Below are 18,191 nucleotides of genomic sequence, written 5' to 3' on the forward strand. Positions count from 1 at the left end.
TCTAGATTTAACCTTAGCCTGCAGCTTTAATATGTGCTGAGAGAAGGACAGTGTACCGTCTAGCCATACTCCCAAGTACTTGTATGAAGTGACTACCTCAAGCTCTTAAAAACCCTCAGAGGTGGTAATCACACCGGAGAAGAGGGGCATTCTTCTCACCAAACCGCATGACCTTTGTTTTGGAGGTGTTCAGAACAAGGTTAAAGGCAGAGAAAGCTTGTTAGACTAAGAAAGCTTTGTTGTAGAGAGTTTAACACAAAATCCTGGGAGGGGCTAACTGAGTATAATACTATCTGCATATAAGAGAGCGCTTCCTACTTTCACGAGGTAATATCATGTTCAGGCACTTAAAACATTGTCTTGAATCAATGTGACTTTTAGATTTCAAGAACATGAACTAAGGAAGAATGTGTCGCTTCTCTCATTGACTTCTCAAACCCCGGTCTGTTCTGCCGACCGCTTCACAAGCTTTCCCGGAAGTATCGCGATGTTGGACCTATGGGTTTAGAAACTCTGGTCTGATCACACGAGCGTCTTGTTCCCGCGGTGGTAACCTTGACAACTATTCAAGCAAGCGACTGCACAGGCTGCACACTTGCCAATAAACTGGATTTCTTGTCAGTGAAAGGAAGTTTGTTGAATGCATGCCTTTGCTAAATACTTTCTAAAACCTAAAGGAAATGGACTACTATAGTTGAAATTGCAATTCAACCAAATCTACTGTAGACTACAATGTCACGAACGAATGCCCTCTCTCTAATGTAGGCTAGCTGATTATTTACTTTGTAATATTCGCATTTCGGCACGCGTAGCCTACATCAATCAAGATACAATATAGCCAAAATTACCGCTACCTAAAATCGATATAATTATCGTTAAACGACGTAATTTTGGCGGTTATTCAAACCCATTTTGACTTAGATCGATTGTCTTACTGGATACATGATTACGTTGCATTGAATCAATTTGAAACGACATGCAAAGTGGGGACTCGCGAGGGGATTGAATCCCCCCACTCCCCATACCCTGGTGTAACCTCAATTTCTTTGGACTTGCTTGGGAAAATGGGCAAAGCGACAGGCTGGTGGTGCACACAGTGGCATTGCTACTTGCAGCACTGCTCACGACTAGTAAAAGTAGTAACTAGGAGAGCATGCCTAACTAGTTGTGGTGAAAATTATGGGATGGATTGTCATGGCAACAGACCAGACGTCACAATTTGTGCATGTGTTCCATTTTTGTCTTTCTTATTTTCAGACTGGAGGACTTAGATAGTGAAGAGTGGAAAAGGAAACAGATTTTTCCCAACAAAAAGAAGGAAGCCATCTTTCTTGAAAATAAATTGTATTTACACAAGTATCATACAATTATTTTCCGGGAGGCACGAAGAGGTGAACAGTGGCAATTTCAGGGTTAACTTTCAGAGAGGTTTTTTTTGTATGCGATAAAGATGCCTGGGTCGTTAAGCAATGAAGACGAGGGACAAGACGACATGGATTTTGAAGACGAGATACCAGGTGAGGGAATGAAGTAAGGGGAGGGGGAGTTTCTGCCCTGAATATATTTTGCGCTGCTATACGCCTAGTTGAATGTGGGGGAAAGGGCTTGCCCTACGTTCTAGGAGAAAAGAGGAGGGGTGGGGTGCAGTAAGCGTTCCAATTTATTATTTTAGTACTACCCGTTTTCCTCCGGCACAGGTTTGCAGGGGTCGCCAATGTGTCATCTTCAAATGATGATATGATATGGCCGAATGAAAATCCGCCATCTGTGGTAGCCTACTGAAATGACCCGGTCCGAGAAAAGAACAGCCGCAGGCATCAGTGCGTTCGTGTGAAAAAAAAAATGAAAACCTCCGATGTTAGGCCACCGAACTCCATTTTACTTTGACTGCGATCAGCATAGATAGCCTACTTGATTTTTGTTATTAGATTTAGGCACATGCACAATTTTGTTGGTGCACGGTTTTATGCTCTTACCATATCAGAAGTTGCACCGATCGATCACATGCTGTGACAGCTGAATAAAATGTATTCGTTATCTATAAATTAATGTCAATAAACGTCCCATCTCACCCAGGTGCTACTGCCCCGTTATCCCAAATTGTGCAGCTGTGTCCCAATTGTTTTGAGGCTCTTGTCCAAAGTCAGCAGTGGCCGCAGAGGTGCTGGGCTGTGACTATGAAAACACGTGTAACCGGAAAACAATAGTTTAGAGCAGGGGTCCCCAATTACATTCAGCCATGGGCAGATTTTTCCTTGAGTGAATGGTCAGGGGACCAGAATATAGTTGTAAATAATTTGTACACTGCTAATTGACCGCAATAATCCCAAACAGTGCAGAAATAAAGTATTCATACCCCATGATTTATTCCACATTTTGTTTTTAAGGCCTGGATTCAAATGTGGATTAAATATATATACATTTTTTCTAACCCATCTACACACAATGACAAAGTGAAAACATGTTTTTATAAATGCTTGCTAATTTATTGAAAATTAAATACAGAAATATCTAATTTACATAAGTATTCACACCACTGAGTTAACACTTAGAAGCTTCTTTTGCAGCGATTACAGTTGTGAGTCTTTCTGGGTAAGTCTCTGAGCTTTCCATACCTGGATTGTTTGCCCATTATTCTTTTCAGAATTCTTCAAGCGCTGTCAAATTGTTGATCATTGCTAGACAACCATTTTCAGGTCTTGCCATAGATTTTCAAGTAGATTTATGTCAAAACTGGAACTCGGCCACTCAAGATTATTCATGTCTTCTTGGTGTGCAACTCCAGTGTAGATTTGGCCTTCTGTTTTAGGTTATTGTCCTGCTGAAAGGTGAAATCATCTTCCAGTGTCCGGGGGAAAGCAGACTGAACCAGGTTTTCCTCTAGAATTTTGCCTGTGCTTAGCTCAATTCAGTACACTTTTTTCAATTCTGAAAAACTCCACGGACCTTAACGATTACAAGCATACCCATAACATGATGCAGCCACCACTATGCTTCAACATATGGAGAGTGTTACTTGGGAATGTGTTATATTGGATTTGCCCCAAACTTAACAGTTCGTATTCAGGACAAAAAGTTAAATGCTTTGCCACATTGTTTTGCAGTATTACCTTAGTGCCTTGTTGTGAACAGGATGCATGTTTTGGAATATTTTTTATTCTGTACAGGCTTGCTTCTTTTCACTCTTGTCAAATAGGTTAGTATTGTAGAGTAACTATAATGTTGTTGATCCATCCTCAGTTTTCTCCTTTCTCCAGCCATTATATTCTAACTGTTTTAACTTCACTATTGGCCTCATGGTGAAATCCCTGAGTGGTTTCCTTCCTCTCCGGCAACTGAGTTAAGAAGAGAGCCTGTATCTTTCTAATGACTTTGATGTGTAACCTTTATTTAACTAGGCAAGTCAGTTAAGAACAAATTCTTATTTACAATGACGGCCTATACCCGCCAAAGCCGGATGACGCTTAGCCAATTGTGCACCGCCCTAATGGGATTCCCAATCATGGCCGGTTGTGATACAGCCTGGAATCGAACCAGGGTGTCTGTAGTGACACCTCAAGCACTGAGATACAATGCCTTATACCCACTGAGCCACTCGGGAGCCCAATACACCATCCAAAGTGTAATTAATAACTTCACCATGCTCAAATGGATATTCAATGTCTGCTTTTTTATTTTTACCCATATACCAATAGGTGCCCTTCTTTGGAAAACCTCTTTGGTCTTTGTGGTTGAGTCTGTCTTTGAAATTCACTGCTGAGGGACTTCACAGATAATTGTATGTGTGGGCTACAGAAATTAGGTAGGCATTTAAAAAACAGTTAATGGAACTTATTATTTGACTTGTTAAGCAAATGTTTACTTGAGAACTTATTTAGGCTTGTCATAACGGGGTTGAATACGTATTGACTCAAGACAATTCAGTTTATAATTTTTTATTAATTTGTAAACATTTCGAAAAAAAAACATAATTCCACTTTGGCATGATGGGATATTGTGTGGAGGCCAGTGACAAACTCCATTTAATCCATTTTAAAATCAGCTGTAATACAACAAAAATGTGGGAAAAAGTAAAGGGGTGGGAATAGTTTTTGAAGGCACTGTAGTATTTGAAAAAAACTAACTTCAAACCTTGATTACATTAGGATGCTTCTCTTTAATGTGTAGGAATACTTGAACAGATTTCCTAAATTAAAATGACTATGAGCTAATTTCCTGGTGATTTTACAGTCTTATGTCCAAGAATGAAAATTATATAAAATAATAACTATACAGTTCATTTGTAAAGTATTCAGACTTCGTGACTTTTTCCACATTTTGTTATGTTACAGCCTTATTCTAAAATGGATTAAAAAAAATATATATATTCTCATCGATCTTCACACAATACCCCACAATGACAATTTTGCTAAGTTATTCAAAATAAAAAGCTGAAATATCACATTTACTTAATAAGCATTCAGACCATTTACTCAGAACATTGTTGAAGCACCTTTGGCAATGATTACAGCCTCGAGTCCTCTTAGGTATGACGCTACAAGCTTGGCACACCTGTATTTGGGTAGTTTCTCCCATTCTTCTCTGCAGATCCCCTCAAGCTCTGTCAGGTTGGATGGTCTGTAAAACTACACTTTTGAATGCACTCAAGACCATGGCCATGTTCAGTTGCCAATCGTTTTAGAATGATGGAGATAGAAATACCATGAATAAAGCCGATGTGATTCCTTATTCTTCATGTAAGAGAGGCATGCTTGTTCTACATAGCCAATTTCTATTTGAACGGTCAAAACGTTGCGTCCTACTGAACGCGCCCCATGTGAACCTTCCAAACCTTAAAATGGTGAGAGCATGGTAGATGACATCTTTAAACCCATCAACTCATCTCTTATTTACACTGCTAGTTAAATAGGGTGCCCCCTGAGCCTAGTTTATCAATCTCTCCATCCATGGCAGTCAACCAGGTCCTAAATATCTGGGGAGCCAGTGGCTGAGCCAGTGTCAGGCCAGTGGTGATGTGATGAAGTACCTTACAGGAATGGTCCAGGCCAGGAGCCTGCCTTTTTATTCCACCATGTCAGTTCACTCAATACAATCATTGCATTCATAGTTTTTCTCCTCCAGCTAGCTCCAGGCCCCAGATGATTTACTACTGGATTAGCAGCCAGGGCCAGGGTTGCACATTTTGGGGAATATTCAGAGGTGGAAACTCTGTGGGAATTAACGGGAATATATTGGAATTAATGGAAATATATGCAAATGAATATTAATACCATTTAAATGTAGATGTTTTTTTACATTGGATATATTTACCATATCATATGGAGACAGAAACATAATCATTTTACCTTATCATAAGTAGACATAATTGAAAATTATGAAATCCTTCCAACAGAAAAAAAACAAAACTATTTTAGTTATGAATTGAACTTTAATTAAATGAGTTGACTCTTCACATGGGATGACTTCACTGAACAACAAAAGAAAGGGAATGATCCCCAATGATCCATTGCATCTTTTCAACATACATCTGTAAAATGATAGTCTAGAAACTAAAGCTTTGGTTTTCTTCCTCTCAGGCTTCCATGTCTTCTCCCTGAACCTCCTCAATGTCCACCCCTTGAACATCAGACTCTGTGGCCTCATCTTCACTGTCACTTTCCAACCTAGTTGAGGATGGCTCTTTGTCAGGCTCAAAAAGTCTCAAATTTGTCCGGATGGCCACCAGTTTTTCAACCCTTGTATTGGTCAGCCTGTTGCGTGCTTTGGTGTGTGTGTTCCCAAACAAGGACCAGTTGCGCTCTGAGGTGGCTGATGTTGGTGGGATTTGGAGGATGATGGAGGCAACAGGGGAAAGATCCACAAAGTCCCTTCCACCAGGTGGCTGATGAGATATGTTGGCACGACTGCCATATTGCATCTCCATCGAAAGCCCTTGCTTGGAAGTGTACTTTGCCCGACTGCCAAGAACCTTGCCCTCATCCAGGCCAAGGTGGCAAGACACAGTAGTGATGACACCATAGGCCTTGTTGATCTCTGCATCAGACAGAATGCTCTTGCCAGCATACTTGGGGTCCAACATTGCTTGGAGCAACAGTGAAGTGGGCAGGGCAGTACGGATTATTTCTCTTACATCAGCAAGCGGAGTCTGAACATCAGACAGGATGGCATTCTTTCCCTCAATATGTGCAATGGCTACTGCTATAGGTTTCAGGCTGCTTACCACTCTCTCCCAAAATACACCATCCAGGAGGATCCTCTTGATGGGGCTGTCCATATTGGCAGACTGTGATATGGCCATTTATTGGAGAGACTCCTTCCCCTCCAGGAGACTGTCAAACATGATGATAACACCACCCCAATGGAAGTTGCTGGGCAGCTTCAATGTGGTGCTCTTATTCTTCTCACTTTGCTTGGTGAGGTAGATTGCTGCTATAACTTGATGACCCTTTACATACCTAACCATTTCCTTGGCTCTCTTGTAGAGTGTATCCATTGTTTTCAGTGCCATGATGTCCTTGAGGAGCAGATTCAATGCATGAGCAGCACAGCCAATGGGTGTGATGTGAGGGTAGGACTCCTACTTTAGACCAAGCAGCCATCATGTTCGCAGCATTGTCTGTCACCAGTGCAAATACCTTCTGTGGTCCAAGGTCATTGATGGCTGCCTTCAGCTCATCTGCAATGTAGAGACCAGTGTGTCTGTTGTCTCTTGTGTCTGTGCTCTTATAGAAAACTGGTTGAGGGTTGGAGATGATGTAGTTAATTATTCCTTGCCCACGAACATTCGACCACCCATCAGAGATGATTGCAATACAGTCTGCTTTCTCTGTGATTTGCTAGACCTTCACTTGAACTCTGTTGAACTCTGCATCCAGCTAATGAGTAGAAAAAGCATGTCTGGTTGGAGGGGTGTATGCTGGGCGAAGAACATTCAGAAATCTCTTCCAATACACATTGCCTGTGAGCATCAGAGGTGAACCAGTTGTATACACAGCTCGAGCAAGACATTCATCAGCATTTCTCTGACTACGTTCCTCCATTGAGTCAACAAAACCTCTGATTCCAGGAGAACCATGAGCTTGTTGCTTGTTGTGAGCGCTGAGGGAACTTTATGCACTTGGCCAGATGATTCTGCATCTTTGTTGCATTCTTCACATATGATTTGGCACATTATTTGCAAATGTACACAGCTTTTCCTTCTACATTAGCTGCAGTGAAATGTCTCCACACATCAGATAGTGCCTGTGGCATTTTCCTGTAAAGATGAGAAAAAAATGAGTAAAATAACCCAAATATACAATTTAAATAGTTAAGCAGTTAGATTAAACAACTCCTTTGTAAGATACATGTTTTAAAATGAAACATGCATGAAAACATGTGAATTAACACTCCTCAGTTAGCAGGCTCAAGCAAGCTAAAACCAACATGGTAGCAAAAACTAACTAGCAGAAATTGTTAAGTTAGAAATGATTTAAACACACTTTGCTGTAGTCTACTATTTACTAGTTAACAAAAAATCATGTATGTCCTATAAAATATATTCACCCCACCAAGTATTGTAATCAAACCTTACCAAAAAGCATGTAGTGCTTGGCTCAAACAGTGTAGTAGTGTCGGCTCAATATTTTTTTATTTAAATTTTTATTTCACCTTTATTTAACCAGGTAGGCTAGTTGAGAACAAGTTCTCATTTGCAACTGCGACCTGGCCATGATAAAGCGTAGCAATTCGACACATACAACAACACAGAGTTACACATGGAATAAACAAAACATACAGTCAATAATACAGTAGAACAAAAGAAAACAAAAAGTCTACATACAGTGAGTGCATATGAGGTAAGTTAAGGAAATAAATAGGCCATGGTGGCGAAGTAATTGCAATATAGCAATTAAACACTGGAATGGTAGATCGGCAGAAGATGAATGTGCAGGTAGAGATACTAGGGTGCAAAGGAGCAAAATAAATAAATACCAGTACGGGGATGAGGTAGGTAGATAGATGGGCTGTTTATAGATAGGCTAAGTACAGGTGCAGTGATCTGTAAAATGCTCTGACAGCTGGTGCTTAAAGCTAGTGAGGGAGATGTGAGTCTCCAGCTTCAGAGATTTTTGCATTTCGTTCCAGTCATGGGCAGCAGAGAACTGGAAGGAAAGATGACCAAAGGAGGAATTGGCTTTGGGGGTGAACAGTGAGATATACCTGCTGGAGCGCGTGCTACGAGTTGATGCTGCTATGGTGACCAGTGAGCTGAGATAAGACGGGGCTTTACCTAGTAGAGACTTGTAGATAACCTGTAGCCAGTGGGTTTGGCGACGAGTATGAAGCGAGGGCCAACCAACGAGAGCGTACAGGTCGCAATGGTGGGTAGTGTATGGGGCTTTGGTGACAAAACGGATGGCACTGTGATAGACTGCATCCAGTTTGTTGAGTAGAGTGTTGGAGGCTATTTTATAGATGACATCACCGAAGTCGAGGATCGGTAGGATGGTCAGTTTTACGAGGGTATGTTTGGCAGCATGAGTGAAGGATGCTTTGTTGCGATATAGGAAGCCGATTCTAGATTTAATTTTGGATTGGAGATGCTTAATGCTTAATAGCATCTCATTAGTATGCAAGATCTTGAGAATCAAGTGTACATGTGATGGAAGAGTGCACTGCACATGATGGAAGAATGCACTGTGCATGCAGAGTGTTGCAATTCCATTGAATGATAGTTTAAACAAAATATGCCACAAGACCTAGAATTGTCTTATTTGTATCACACAAAAAAGGTTCACTGTTATAAGCTAACCTTTTTGATGAATTTAAGCAAAATTCACAAAATTCGCGGGCTTAACTTCCTTGGTAAAGTTTACCGACCCTTTGCAACCTTAGCCAGGGTAGACTAAAGTGCCCTCCTGCATTTTGCATTAGCCTATCAGTGTGTAATGGTTGGCTGGTTATGGCACCAGTTTGTCATGGTGCAATAAAGAATAACCTCGCATTAGGCCTAGCTGTGCAGTGTATGGTTTTGTATGTTGTGGTTTTTTGTTAAAAAATAGATTTCTTTGTTTATGTATATGCTCTGGATAGTTTGACGTTTGCACTAGCCTTACACGGAACCCAAACCAGCAGCGCGCGTGCGCCATTGTGCATAAATCTATTTTGTCCCCTTACACCAAACGCTATCACGACACGCAGGTTAAAGTATCAAAACCAACTCTGAACCAATTATATTAATTTGGGGACAGGTCGAAAAGCATTAAACATTTATGGAAATTTAGCTAGTTAGCTTGCACTTGCTAGCTAATTTGTCTTATTTAGCTAGCTTGCTGTTGCTAGTTAATTTGTCCTAGGATATAAACATTAGGTTGTTATTTTACCTGAAATGCACAAGGTCCTCTACTCCGACAGTTAATCCACACATAAAACGGTCAACCGAATCGTTTCTAGTCATCTCTCCTCCTTCCAGGCTTTTTCATCTTTGAATTTATATGGTGATTGGTATCTAAACTTTCATAGTATTACTACACTGACCGGCAATGCAGTTCGTCTTTCAATCACCCACGTGGGTATAACCAAAGAGGAGATGACACGTGGGTACATGCTTCTATAATCCAGTGAGGAGATGGGAGAGGCAGGACTTGCAGCGCGATCTACGTCAGAAGTAGAAAGGAGTTATATTTTAGCCCTTGGCAATGCAGACGCTCCCGAGCAGTGTGGGTGCAATAATTAAATAACATAGATTTCTAAATTTATTTTGCAACGCTCGCACACGAGATGCGAGCGGTGTGGTCAGCTTATTAGCGTAAATAACATAATGCCTATGTCTGAGCTCCTGTCTGATATTAGCCTTAGCCTGTTACATAAAAACATGTACATTATTATAATTTACAACAACATTTTACATTGGAGCATACATAAAAGGTTATTTTATGTGTAGTGCATTCGGAAAGTATTCAGACCCTCTGACTTTTTCCATATTTTGTACTTTACTTATTTTAAAATTGCTGAAATAAAAATACATCTTCATCATTCTACACACAATACCCCATAATGACAAAGCGAAAACAGGTTTTTAGAAATTTGTGGTAATTTATAAAAAAAAATACAAATACTTTATTTACATAAGTATTCAGACCCTCTGCTATGAGACTCGAAATTGGGCTCAGGTACATCCTGTTTCCATTGATCATCCTTGAGATGTTTCTACAACTTGATTGAGGTCCACTTGCGGTAAATTCAATTAATTAGACGTACACTTGTCTACATAACACCTGTCCCACAGTTGACAGTGCAGGTCTGAGCAAACACCAAGGCATGAGGTCAAAGGAAGGCGTAGATCTGGGGTACTAAAGGGTACTAAAACGTTTCTGCAGCATTGAAGGTCCCCAAGTACACAGTGGCCTCCAGTGACCTCCATCATTCTAATGCATCACAAAAAAACAAAAATGTATTACATTTTAGAATAAGGCTGTAACATAACAAAATGTGGAAAAAGTCAAGGGGTCTGAATACTTTCCGAATGCACTGTAGTCATGGGTGTTATGGAGCAAACCGACTCCCAAAATACTGTACCATAAAATGATTTCTATTGGTACAATTTAATTAAGACCAGCTTAGCTTCAGAAAGAGGAGAGTTCTTTGCAATTTTAGCACATAGTCTGCCAGCCACATCCTGAGGGATAACGCAATCACTGATGCACGACCCCAATAACCAAAGACTTGTGATTAAAAACGAAGTGTAAATGCATGCAAATAGCTATGAAAATGTGTGATTTAAATGAATCCTTCTTGTTATGTTTAAGTTGATTCTTTATATGTTTTATATATTTTCTCCCAGTGTGTTCTACACTGAGTGAAAAAAACATTAGGAACACCGTTCTAATATTGACTTGCACCCCCTTTTGCCATCAGAACAGCCTCAATTCATCTGGCATGGACTCTACAAGGTGTCGGAAGCGTTTCACAGGGATGCTGGCCCATCTTGAATCCAATGCTTTTCACAGTTGTTTCAAGTTGGCTGGATATCCTTTGGGTGTTGGACCATTCTTGATACACATAAGAAACTGTTGAGTGTGAAAAACCCAGCAGCGTTCCAGTTATTGACACTCTGAAACCAGTGCACCTGGCACCTACTACCATACCATGTTCAAAGGCACTTAAAGCTTTTGTCTTGCCCATTCACCCTCTGGATGCACACACACAACACACACAATCCATGTCTCAAGGATTGAAAATCCTTATTTAACCTGTCTCCTCCCCTACATCGACACTGATTGAAGTGGATCAATAAGAGACATCAATAAGGGATCATAGATTTCACCTGGTCAGTCTGTCATGGAATGAGAAGGTGTATAATTGTGCATGCAGCATGTTAACCGTGCATGATGCTTTGATGTGAGTGTTTTTCATATAGACCCAGCCAGGCTTGACAGCAGTCTTAAGGAATTTCAGGATTGGCAGGGGCCCTCCACAAGCCATGGAGGGAGAGCCAAGGACCCACAGTACAGTAGCTTCCACTGTTAGCTGTCACAGCCATACAATCACCACTCACTGTCAAATCATTCAGTTGTCCTTCCCATTGTCACATTTGATTTGTCATGTCACTAGCACTGCCCCTGTGTCTCAGTTTTACATGTTGCTACTGCATCTCTTTTTTTCATGGTTTCATCCTTCTCTGAAATGTAAAGATTATCATGGGCTTTTGTGTGCCTACTAAAGTCATCCCTGATTGGTGGGGCTATTTTTGGAGGCTCCACTGTGAAAGCCGACACCTTTTTTTGTCCAACTGTGTGTGCGTGTGTGTGATGCTTGCCCGAGTAAATGTGTATTATACTTGGGCAAGCATCACCTTTTACACTAGTTACCACTACATTTGTGTTCAACTGCACATATATGTTCTAATTACACTCATAATATACTACTACCATGTAATATTTATGAATGGGTGAGCAAGAATAGCAAAATATATAAGGAGCTGTAATGCTCTGTTACATCTGCCACCACCAGGCTCCTGCTGACCAGGCTCCTGCTGCCCTGAATTGACCCACAGTACACAACTAGCTCACTCACACACCATCACTCTGTACCCTTAGATATACACTGCCCTGCCACTATTTATTATCACTAACTTCCAAGACCCAGGAGTAGGAAAGTGAGCTCACAGTCAATGACTACTGCTCAAAACAGATTTTCTTGCACAGATTTGTAAGAAGATCGTTTACAGAGTATCATGAAGTCATACAGTCTACAATTCAGAATGCTACGCTATGACGGCATATCCGCTGCTAGATTGACCAAACTTTGGAGTAAATGTGTGTGAGTTCGCTTTTGTGTTTCCCAAGACATGACTAGAGTGGGCTAGAAACACCTCAATGAGGGGAGAACCCTGAAGTCACTCTCTCCACAGGGCACCATTAACTGGGTATTTCTATAAGGAGCCTGTCAAAGAGAGAGACCCAATGCGTTTTCTGTAAATGCTGAACATTCAACAAGGGAGAAGGTCATGAATCTCCCCTCTAATGGAGCGGTCCAGTGGCCAAGCCCTTGCAGGAAGTTCAGAGCGGTGCTGCCTGCCCACCGTCCGCGCTTTAAAGTGGACACAGTGTGCGAAGTAGGGCTGCAGCTTGGTTCAAACAAGAAGTTTGTGGTTCAAACAGGGCCTTGTGCCAGCTGCCCTGTGACACGTGCCACAGTGATCCCCCTCAACACCTGGCACAGTCAGATACGCACAGCCAGCCACCAGGCTGGTTACTAGGCTGCCACCTCTGGAAGACATCACAGAGCATTTTGAGTAATAGCTGCGAGCTATTTTATTAGTCAATATGCGCCAAATCAAATTGTATTAGTCACATGTGCCGAATACAACAGGTGTAGACCTTACAGTGAAATGCTTACTTACAAGCCACTAACTAACAATGCAGTTAAAAAATCTGGATAAGAAATAAAGTAACAACTAATTCAAGAGCAGCAGTAAAATAACAATAGCAAGACTATATACAGGGGGGTACCGTAACATAGTCAATGTGCGGGGGCACCGGTTAGTTGTGGTAATATGTACTCGTAGGTAGAGTTATTATCGTGACTATGCATAGATGATAACAACAGAGAGTAGCAATGGTGTAAAAGTGGGGGGTGCAATGCAAGTAGCTTGGGTAGCCTGTGATTAGATGTTAATGAGTCTTATGGCTTGGGGGTAGAAGCCTATTGGACCTAGACTTGGTGCTCCAGTACTGCTTGCCGTGTGATTGCAGAGAGAACAGTCTATGACTAGGGTGGCTGGAGTCTTTGACAATTTTTAGGGCCTTCCTCTGACACCGCCTGGTATAGAGGTTTTGGATGGCAGGAAGCTTGGCCCCAGTGATGTACTGGGCCATTTGCACTGTAGTGCCTTGCAGTCGGAGGCTGAGCAGTTGCCATACCAGGCAGTGATGCAACCATGCTCTCGATGGTACAGCTGTAGAACCTTTTGAGGATCTGAGGTCCCATGCAAAATCTTTTCAGTCTCCTGAGGGGGAATAGGTTTCGTCGTGCCCTCTTCACGATTGTCTTGGTGTGCTTGGACCATCTTAGTTTGTTGGTGATGTGGACACTAAGGAACTAGAAGCTCTCAATCTGCTCCACTACAGCTCTGTCGATGAGAATGGGGGCGTGCTCGGTCCTCTTTTTCCTGTAGTCCACAATCATCTCTTTTGTCTTGACCACATTGAGGGAGAGTGTCATGACTTTCGCCGAAGTCGGTCCCTCTCCTTGTTCGGGATTGCGTTCGGCGGTCGACATCACCAGCCTTCTAGCCATCGCCGATCCACTTTTCATTTTCCATTTGTTTTGTTTTTGTTTTACACACCTGGTTTCAATTCCACAATTTACATGTTCATTATCATCTGTTTTCCCCATGGTTTTTGTGCGTGATTGTTTTATGTATGTTCGGTCCGTTATTGTGGGCTCGGTATTACGTCATGTTATTGGAATATTTGAGTAAAGTTACTTGTGTTACTCATCTCTGCTGTCCTGCGCCTGACTCCTCTGCACCAGCTACACCCAGACCATTACAGAGAGGTTGTTGTCCTGGTACCACACGGCCAGGTCTCTGACCTCTTCCCTATAGGTTGTCTCGTCGTTGTCGGTGATTAGGCCTACCACTGTTGTGTCATCGGCAAACTTAATGAGGGCGGCAGGTAGCCTAGTGGTTAGGGCGTTGGACTAGTAACCGAAAGGTTGCAAGATCGAGTACCCGAGCTGACAAGGTAAAAATCTGTCATTCAGCTCCTGAACAAGGCAGTTAACCCACTGTTCCTAGGCTGTCATTGAAAATAAGAATTTGTTCTTAATTGACTTGCTTAGTTAAATAAAGGTAAAATAAATAACATTATGGTGTTGAGCCTGGCCGTGCAATCATGAGTGAACAGGGGAGTACAGGAGGGGACTGAGCACGCACCCCTGAGGGGTACTTGTGTTGAGGATCAGCATGGCGAATGTATTGTTACCTACCCTTACCACCTGGGGGCGGCCCGTCAGGAAGTCCAGGATCCAGTTGCAGAGGGAGGTGTTTAGTCCCAGGGTCATTAGCTTATTGATGAGATTTGAAGGTACTATGGTTTTGAACGCTGAGCTGTAGTCAATGAATAGCGTTCTCACATAGGTGTTCCTTTTTGTCCAGGTGTGAAAGGGCAGTGTGGAGTGCAATAGAGATTGGATCGTTTGTGGATCTGTTGGAGCGGTATACAAATTGGAGTGGGTCTAGTGTTTCTGGGATAATGGTGTTGATGTGAGCCATGACCAGCCTTTCAAAGCACTTAATGGCTACAGACTTGAGTTCTACAGGTCGGTAGTCATTTAGGCAGGTTACCTTCGTGTTCTTGGGCACAGGTACTATGGTGGTCTGCTTTAAACATGCTGGTATTACAGACTCGGACAGGGAGAGGTTGAAAAATGTCAGTGAAGACACTTGTTGGTCAGCACATGCTCGCAGTCAACGTCCTGGTAATCCGTCTGTTACGCGGAGTGGAACAGGGGAACCCAAGAGCAAGACTAGGATAAGGAGACTGGGATGAAGTAACCAAGGTATTTATTGAAACACAAGGGGGAGATGGAATGCAGGTCAGGGGATGCTCGGGCGGGTTGCTGGAAACCAGGTGCGGAGGCTGAGGCTGGATCGAGAGGGCTTGAAACAGGGTAAGCAGGTCGGGAGGGAAATCCAAGGGAGTAGTAGAGTGGGGAATCAAGGACAGAGTAGCAGGATGACGAGACGTTGGACTGGGGACAGGGACCAGAGTCAGAGCGGGAAGAACTGTAGCAGAGAGGAAAACAGCGTCAGCCAAGGAAAACAGGCTTAACAGGAATAGTAACAAATGGCTAGAAACGTAGACTGACTGAGCAGAGATTACGATCTGGCAGGGCAGAGTATTTGTAGAGGTCTTTGTTATGGAACATGTTGCAGCTGGTGGGGATCTGCTCTGAATCCAGCACACCTGTCTCTGCCCACACAATCACACACATAGAGAGGGAGAGGGAGCGAGTACTGGGGGAGCGGCGGCAGGTCAAGGAGACACAGGATGAGCAGTAGAGGGCGTTGCAGGAGCTGATGTGACAGTCTGGCCCTGCGGCCTTATGAATGTTGACTTGTTTAAAGGTCAAACTCACATCGGCTGCGGAGAGCATGATCACACAGTCTTCCGGAACAGCTGGTGCTCTCACGCATGTTTCAGTGTTTTTTGCCTCGAAGCGAGCATAGAAGTAGTTTAGCTCGTCTGGTAGGATCGTGTCACTGGGCAGCTCTCGGCTGTGCTTCCCTTTGTAGTCTGTAGTGGTTTGCAAGCCCTGCCACATCCGACGAGCATCAGAGCCGGTGTAGTACGATTCGATCTTAGTCCTGTATTGATGCTTTTCCTGTTTGATGATTTGTCGGAGGGCATAGCAGGATTTCTTATAAGCGTCCGGGTTAGAGTCCCGCTTCTAGATAGCGGCAGCTCTAGCCTTTAGCTCAGTGCAGATGTTGCCTGTAGTCCATGGCTTATGGTTGGGGTATGTACTAGAGGTCGACCGATTATGATTTAACGCCGATACCGATTAATCGGACGATTTTTATATATATTTCTAATAATGACATTTACAACAATACTGAATGAACACTTTTATTTTAACTTAATATAATATATAAATAAAATCAATTTAGTCTAAAATAAATAATGAAACATGTTCAATTTGGTTTAAATAAGGCAAAAAACACAGTGTTGGAGATGAATGTAAAAGTGCAATATGTGCCATGCAAAAAGCTACCGTTTATGTTTCTTGCTCAGAACATGAGAACATATGAAAGCTGGCGGTTCCTTTTAACACTAGTCTTCAATATTCCCAGTTAAGAAGTTTTAGGTTGTAGTTATTATGGGACTATTTCTCTATACCATTTGTATTTCATATACCTTTGACTATTGGATGTTCTTATAGGCACTATAGTATTGCCAGCCTAATCTCGGGAGTTGATAGGCTTGAAGTCATAAACAGCGCTGTGCTTCAAGCATTGCGAAGAGCTGCTGCAAATGCAGGAAAGTGCTGTTTTAATGAATGCTTATGAGCCTGCTGCTGCCTACCACCGCTCAGTCAGACTGCTCTGTAAAGTATTAAATCATAGACTTAATTATAACATAATAACACACAGAAATACGAGCCTTAGGTCATTAATATGGTAAAATCTGGAAACTATAATTTCAAAAACAAAACGTTTATTCTTTCAGTGAAATATGGAACTGTTCCGTATTTTATAGAACGGGTGGCAACCCGAAATCTAAATATTGCTGTTACATTGCACAACCTTCAATGTTATGTCATAATTATGTAAAATTCTGGCAAATTTAATTACGGTCATTGTTAGGAAGAAATGGTCTTCACACAGTTCACAATGAGCCAGACGGCCCAAACTGCTGCATATACCCTGACTCTGCTTGCACTGAACGCAAGAGAAGTGACACAATTTCCCTAGTTAATATTGCCTGCTAACATGAATTTTTTAAAACTAAATATGCAGGTTTTAAAAAATATACTTGTGTATTGATTTTAAGAAAGGCATTGATGTTTATGGTTAGGTACATTGGTGCAACGATTGTGTTTTTGTTAAATCATCACCCGTTTGTCGAAGTTGAAGTCGGCTGTGATTCGATGATAAATTAACCACATTGATTATATGCAACGCAGGACAAGCAGGTTAACCTAGTAATATCATCAACCATGTGTAGTTAACTAGTGATTATGTGAAGATAGATTTTTTTATAAGATAAGTTTAATGCTAGCTAGCTACTTACCTTGGCTCCTTGCTGCACTCGCGTAACAGGTGGTCAGCCTGCCACGCCGTTTCCTCGTGGATTATAACGCAATCGGCCATAAACGGCGTCCAACAATGCAGATTACCGATTGTTATGAAAACTTGAAATCGGCCCCAATTATCGGTCGACCTCTAGTATGTATGTACGGTCACTGTGGGGACGTCGTCATCAATGCACTTATTGATGAAGCCAATGACTGATGGTTGTGTACTCCTCAATGCCATTGGGAGGAATCCCAGAACATATTCCAGTTTGTGCTAGCAAAACATTCCTGTAGTTTAGCATCTGCTTCATTTGACCACTTTTTTTATTGATCTAGTCACTGGTGCTTCCTGCTTTAATTTTTGCATGTAAGCCGGAATCAGGAGGATAGAATTATGGTCAGATTTTCCAAATGGAGGGCGAGGGAGAGCTTTGTATGCAACTCTGTGGGTGGAGTAAAGCTGGTCACTGGTTGCACATTTAACATGGTGATAGAAATTTGGTAAAAACGGATTTAAGTTTCCTGCCATTAAAGTCCCTGGCTACTAGGAGAGCCGCATCTGGGTGACCATTTTCTTGTTGGCTTATGGTGGAACACAATTCATTCAATGCTGTCTTTGTGCCAGCCTCAGTCTGTGGTGGTATGTAAACAGCTACGAAAATACAGATGAAAACTCTCTAGGTAGATAGTGTGATCTACAGCTTGTCATAAGATACTCTACCTCATGCGAGCAATAGCTCAAGGCTTCCTTAGATATTGTGCACCAGCTGTTATTTACAAAAATACATAGTCCTCCGCCCCTTGTCTTACCAGGCGCTGCTGTTCTATCCTGCCGGTACAGCGTATAACCAGCCAGCTGTATGTTGACAGTGTCGTCGTTCAGCCATGACTCCGTTAAGCATAAA

At 42.1% G+C, this 18,191-nt stretch overlaps 1 protein-coding gene across 5 annotated transcripts in view; it reads left to right on the forward strand.

Annotated features, from left to right (window-relative positions):
* Positions 1 to 874: 874 nt before the first annotated feature.
* LOC110494438 (chromodomain-helicase-DNA-binding protein 5) overlaps positions 875 to 18,191 on the forward strand; it is a 48,389-nt gene continuing 31,072 nt past the window's right edge. For 3 of the 5 annotated variants that reach the window (XM_036950488.1, XM_036950486.1, XM_036950489.1), the window contains exon 1: positions 876 to 1,517. In XM_036950488.1, the coding sequence (XP_036806383.1) occupies positions 1,451 to 1,517 (67 nt within the window). In that variant the 5' untranslated portion in view covers positions 876 to 1,450. Of the gene's footprint in view, positions 1,518 to 18,191 lie in introns of all 5 variants that reach the window. The other 2 variants (XM_021569471.2, XM_036950485.1) reach the window with 1 other exon arrangement.

Source organism: Oncorhynchus mykiss, chromosome 17, assembly GCF_013265735.2.
Source record: "Oncorhynchus mykiss isolate Arlee chromosome 17, USDA_OmykA_1.1, whole genome shotgun sequence".
Taxonomy (NCBI): Eukaryota; Metazoa; Chordata; class Actinopteri; order Salmoniformes; family Salmonidae; genus Oncorhynchus; species Oncorhynchus mykiss.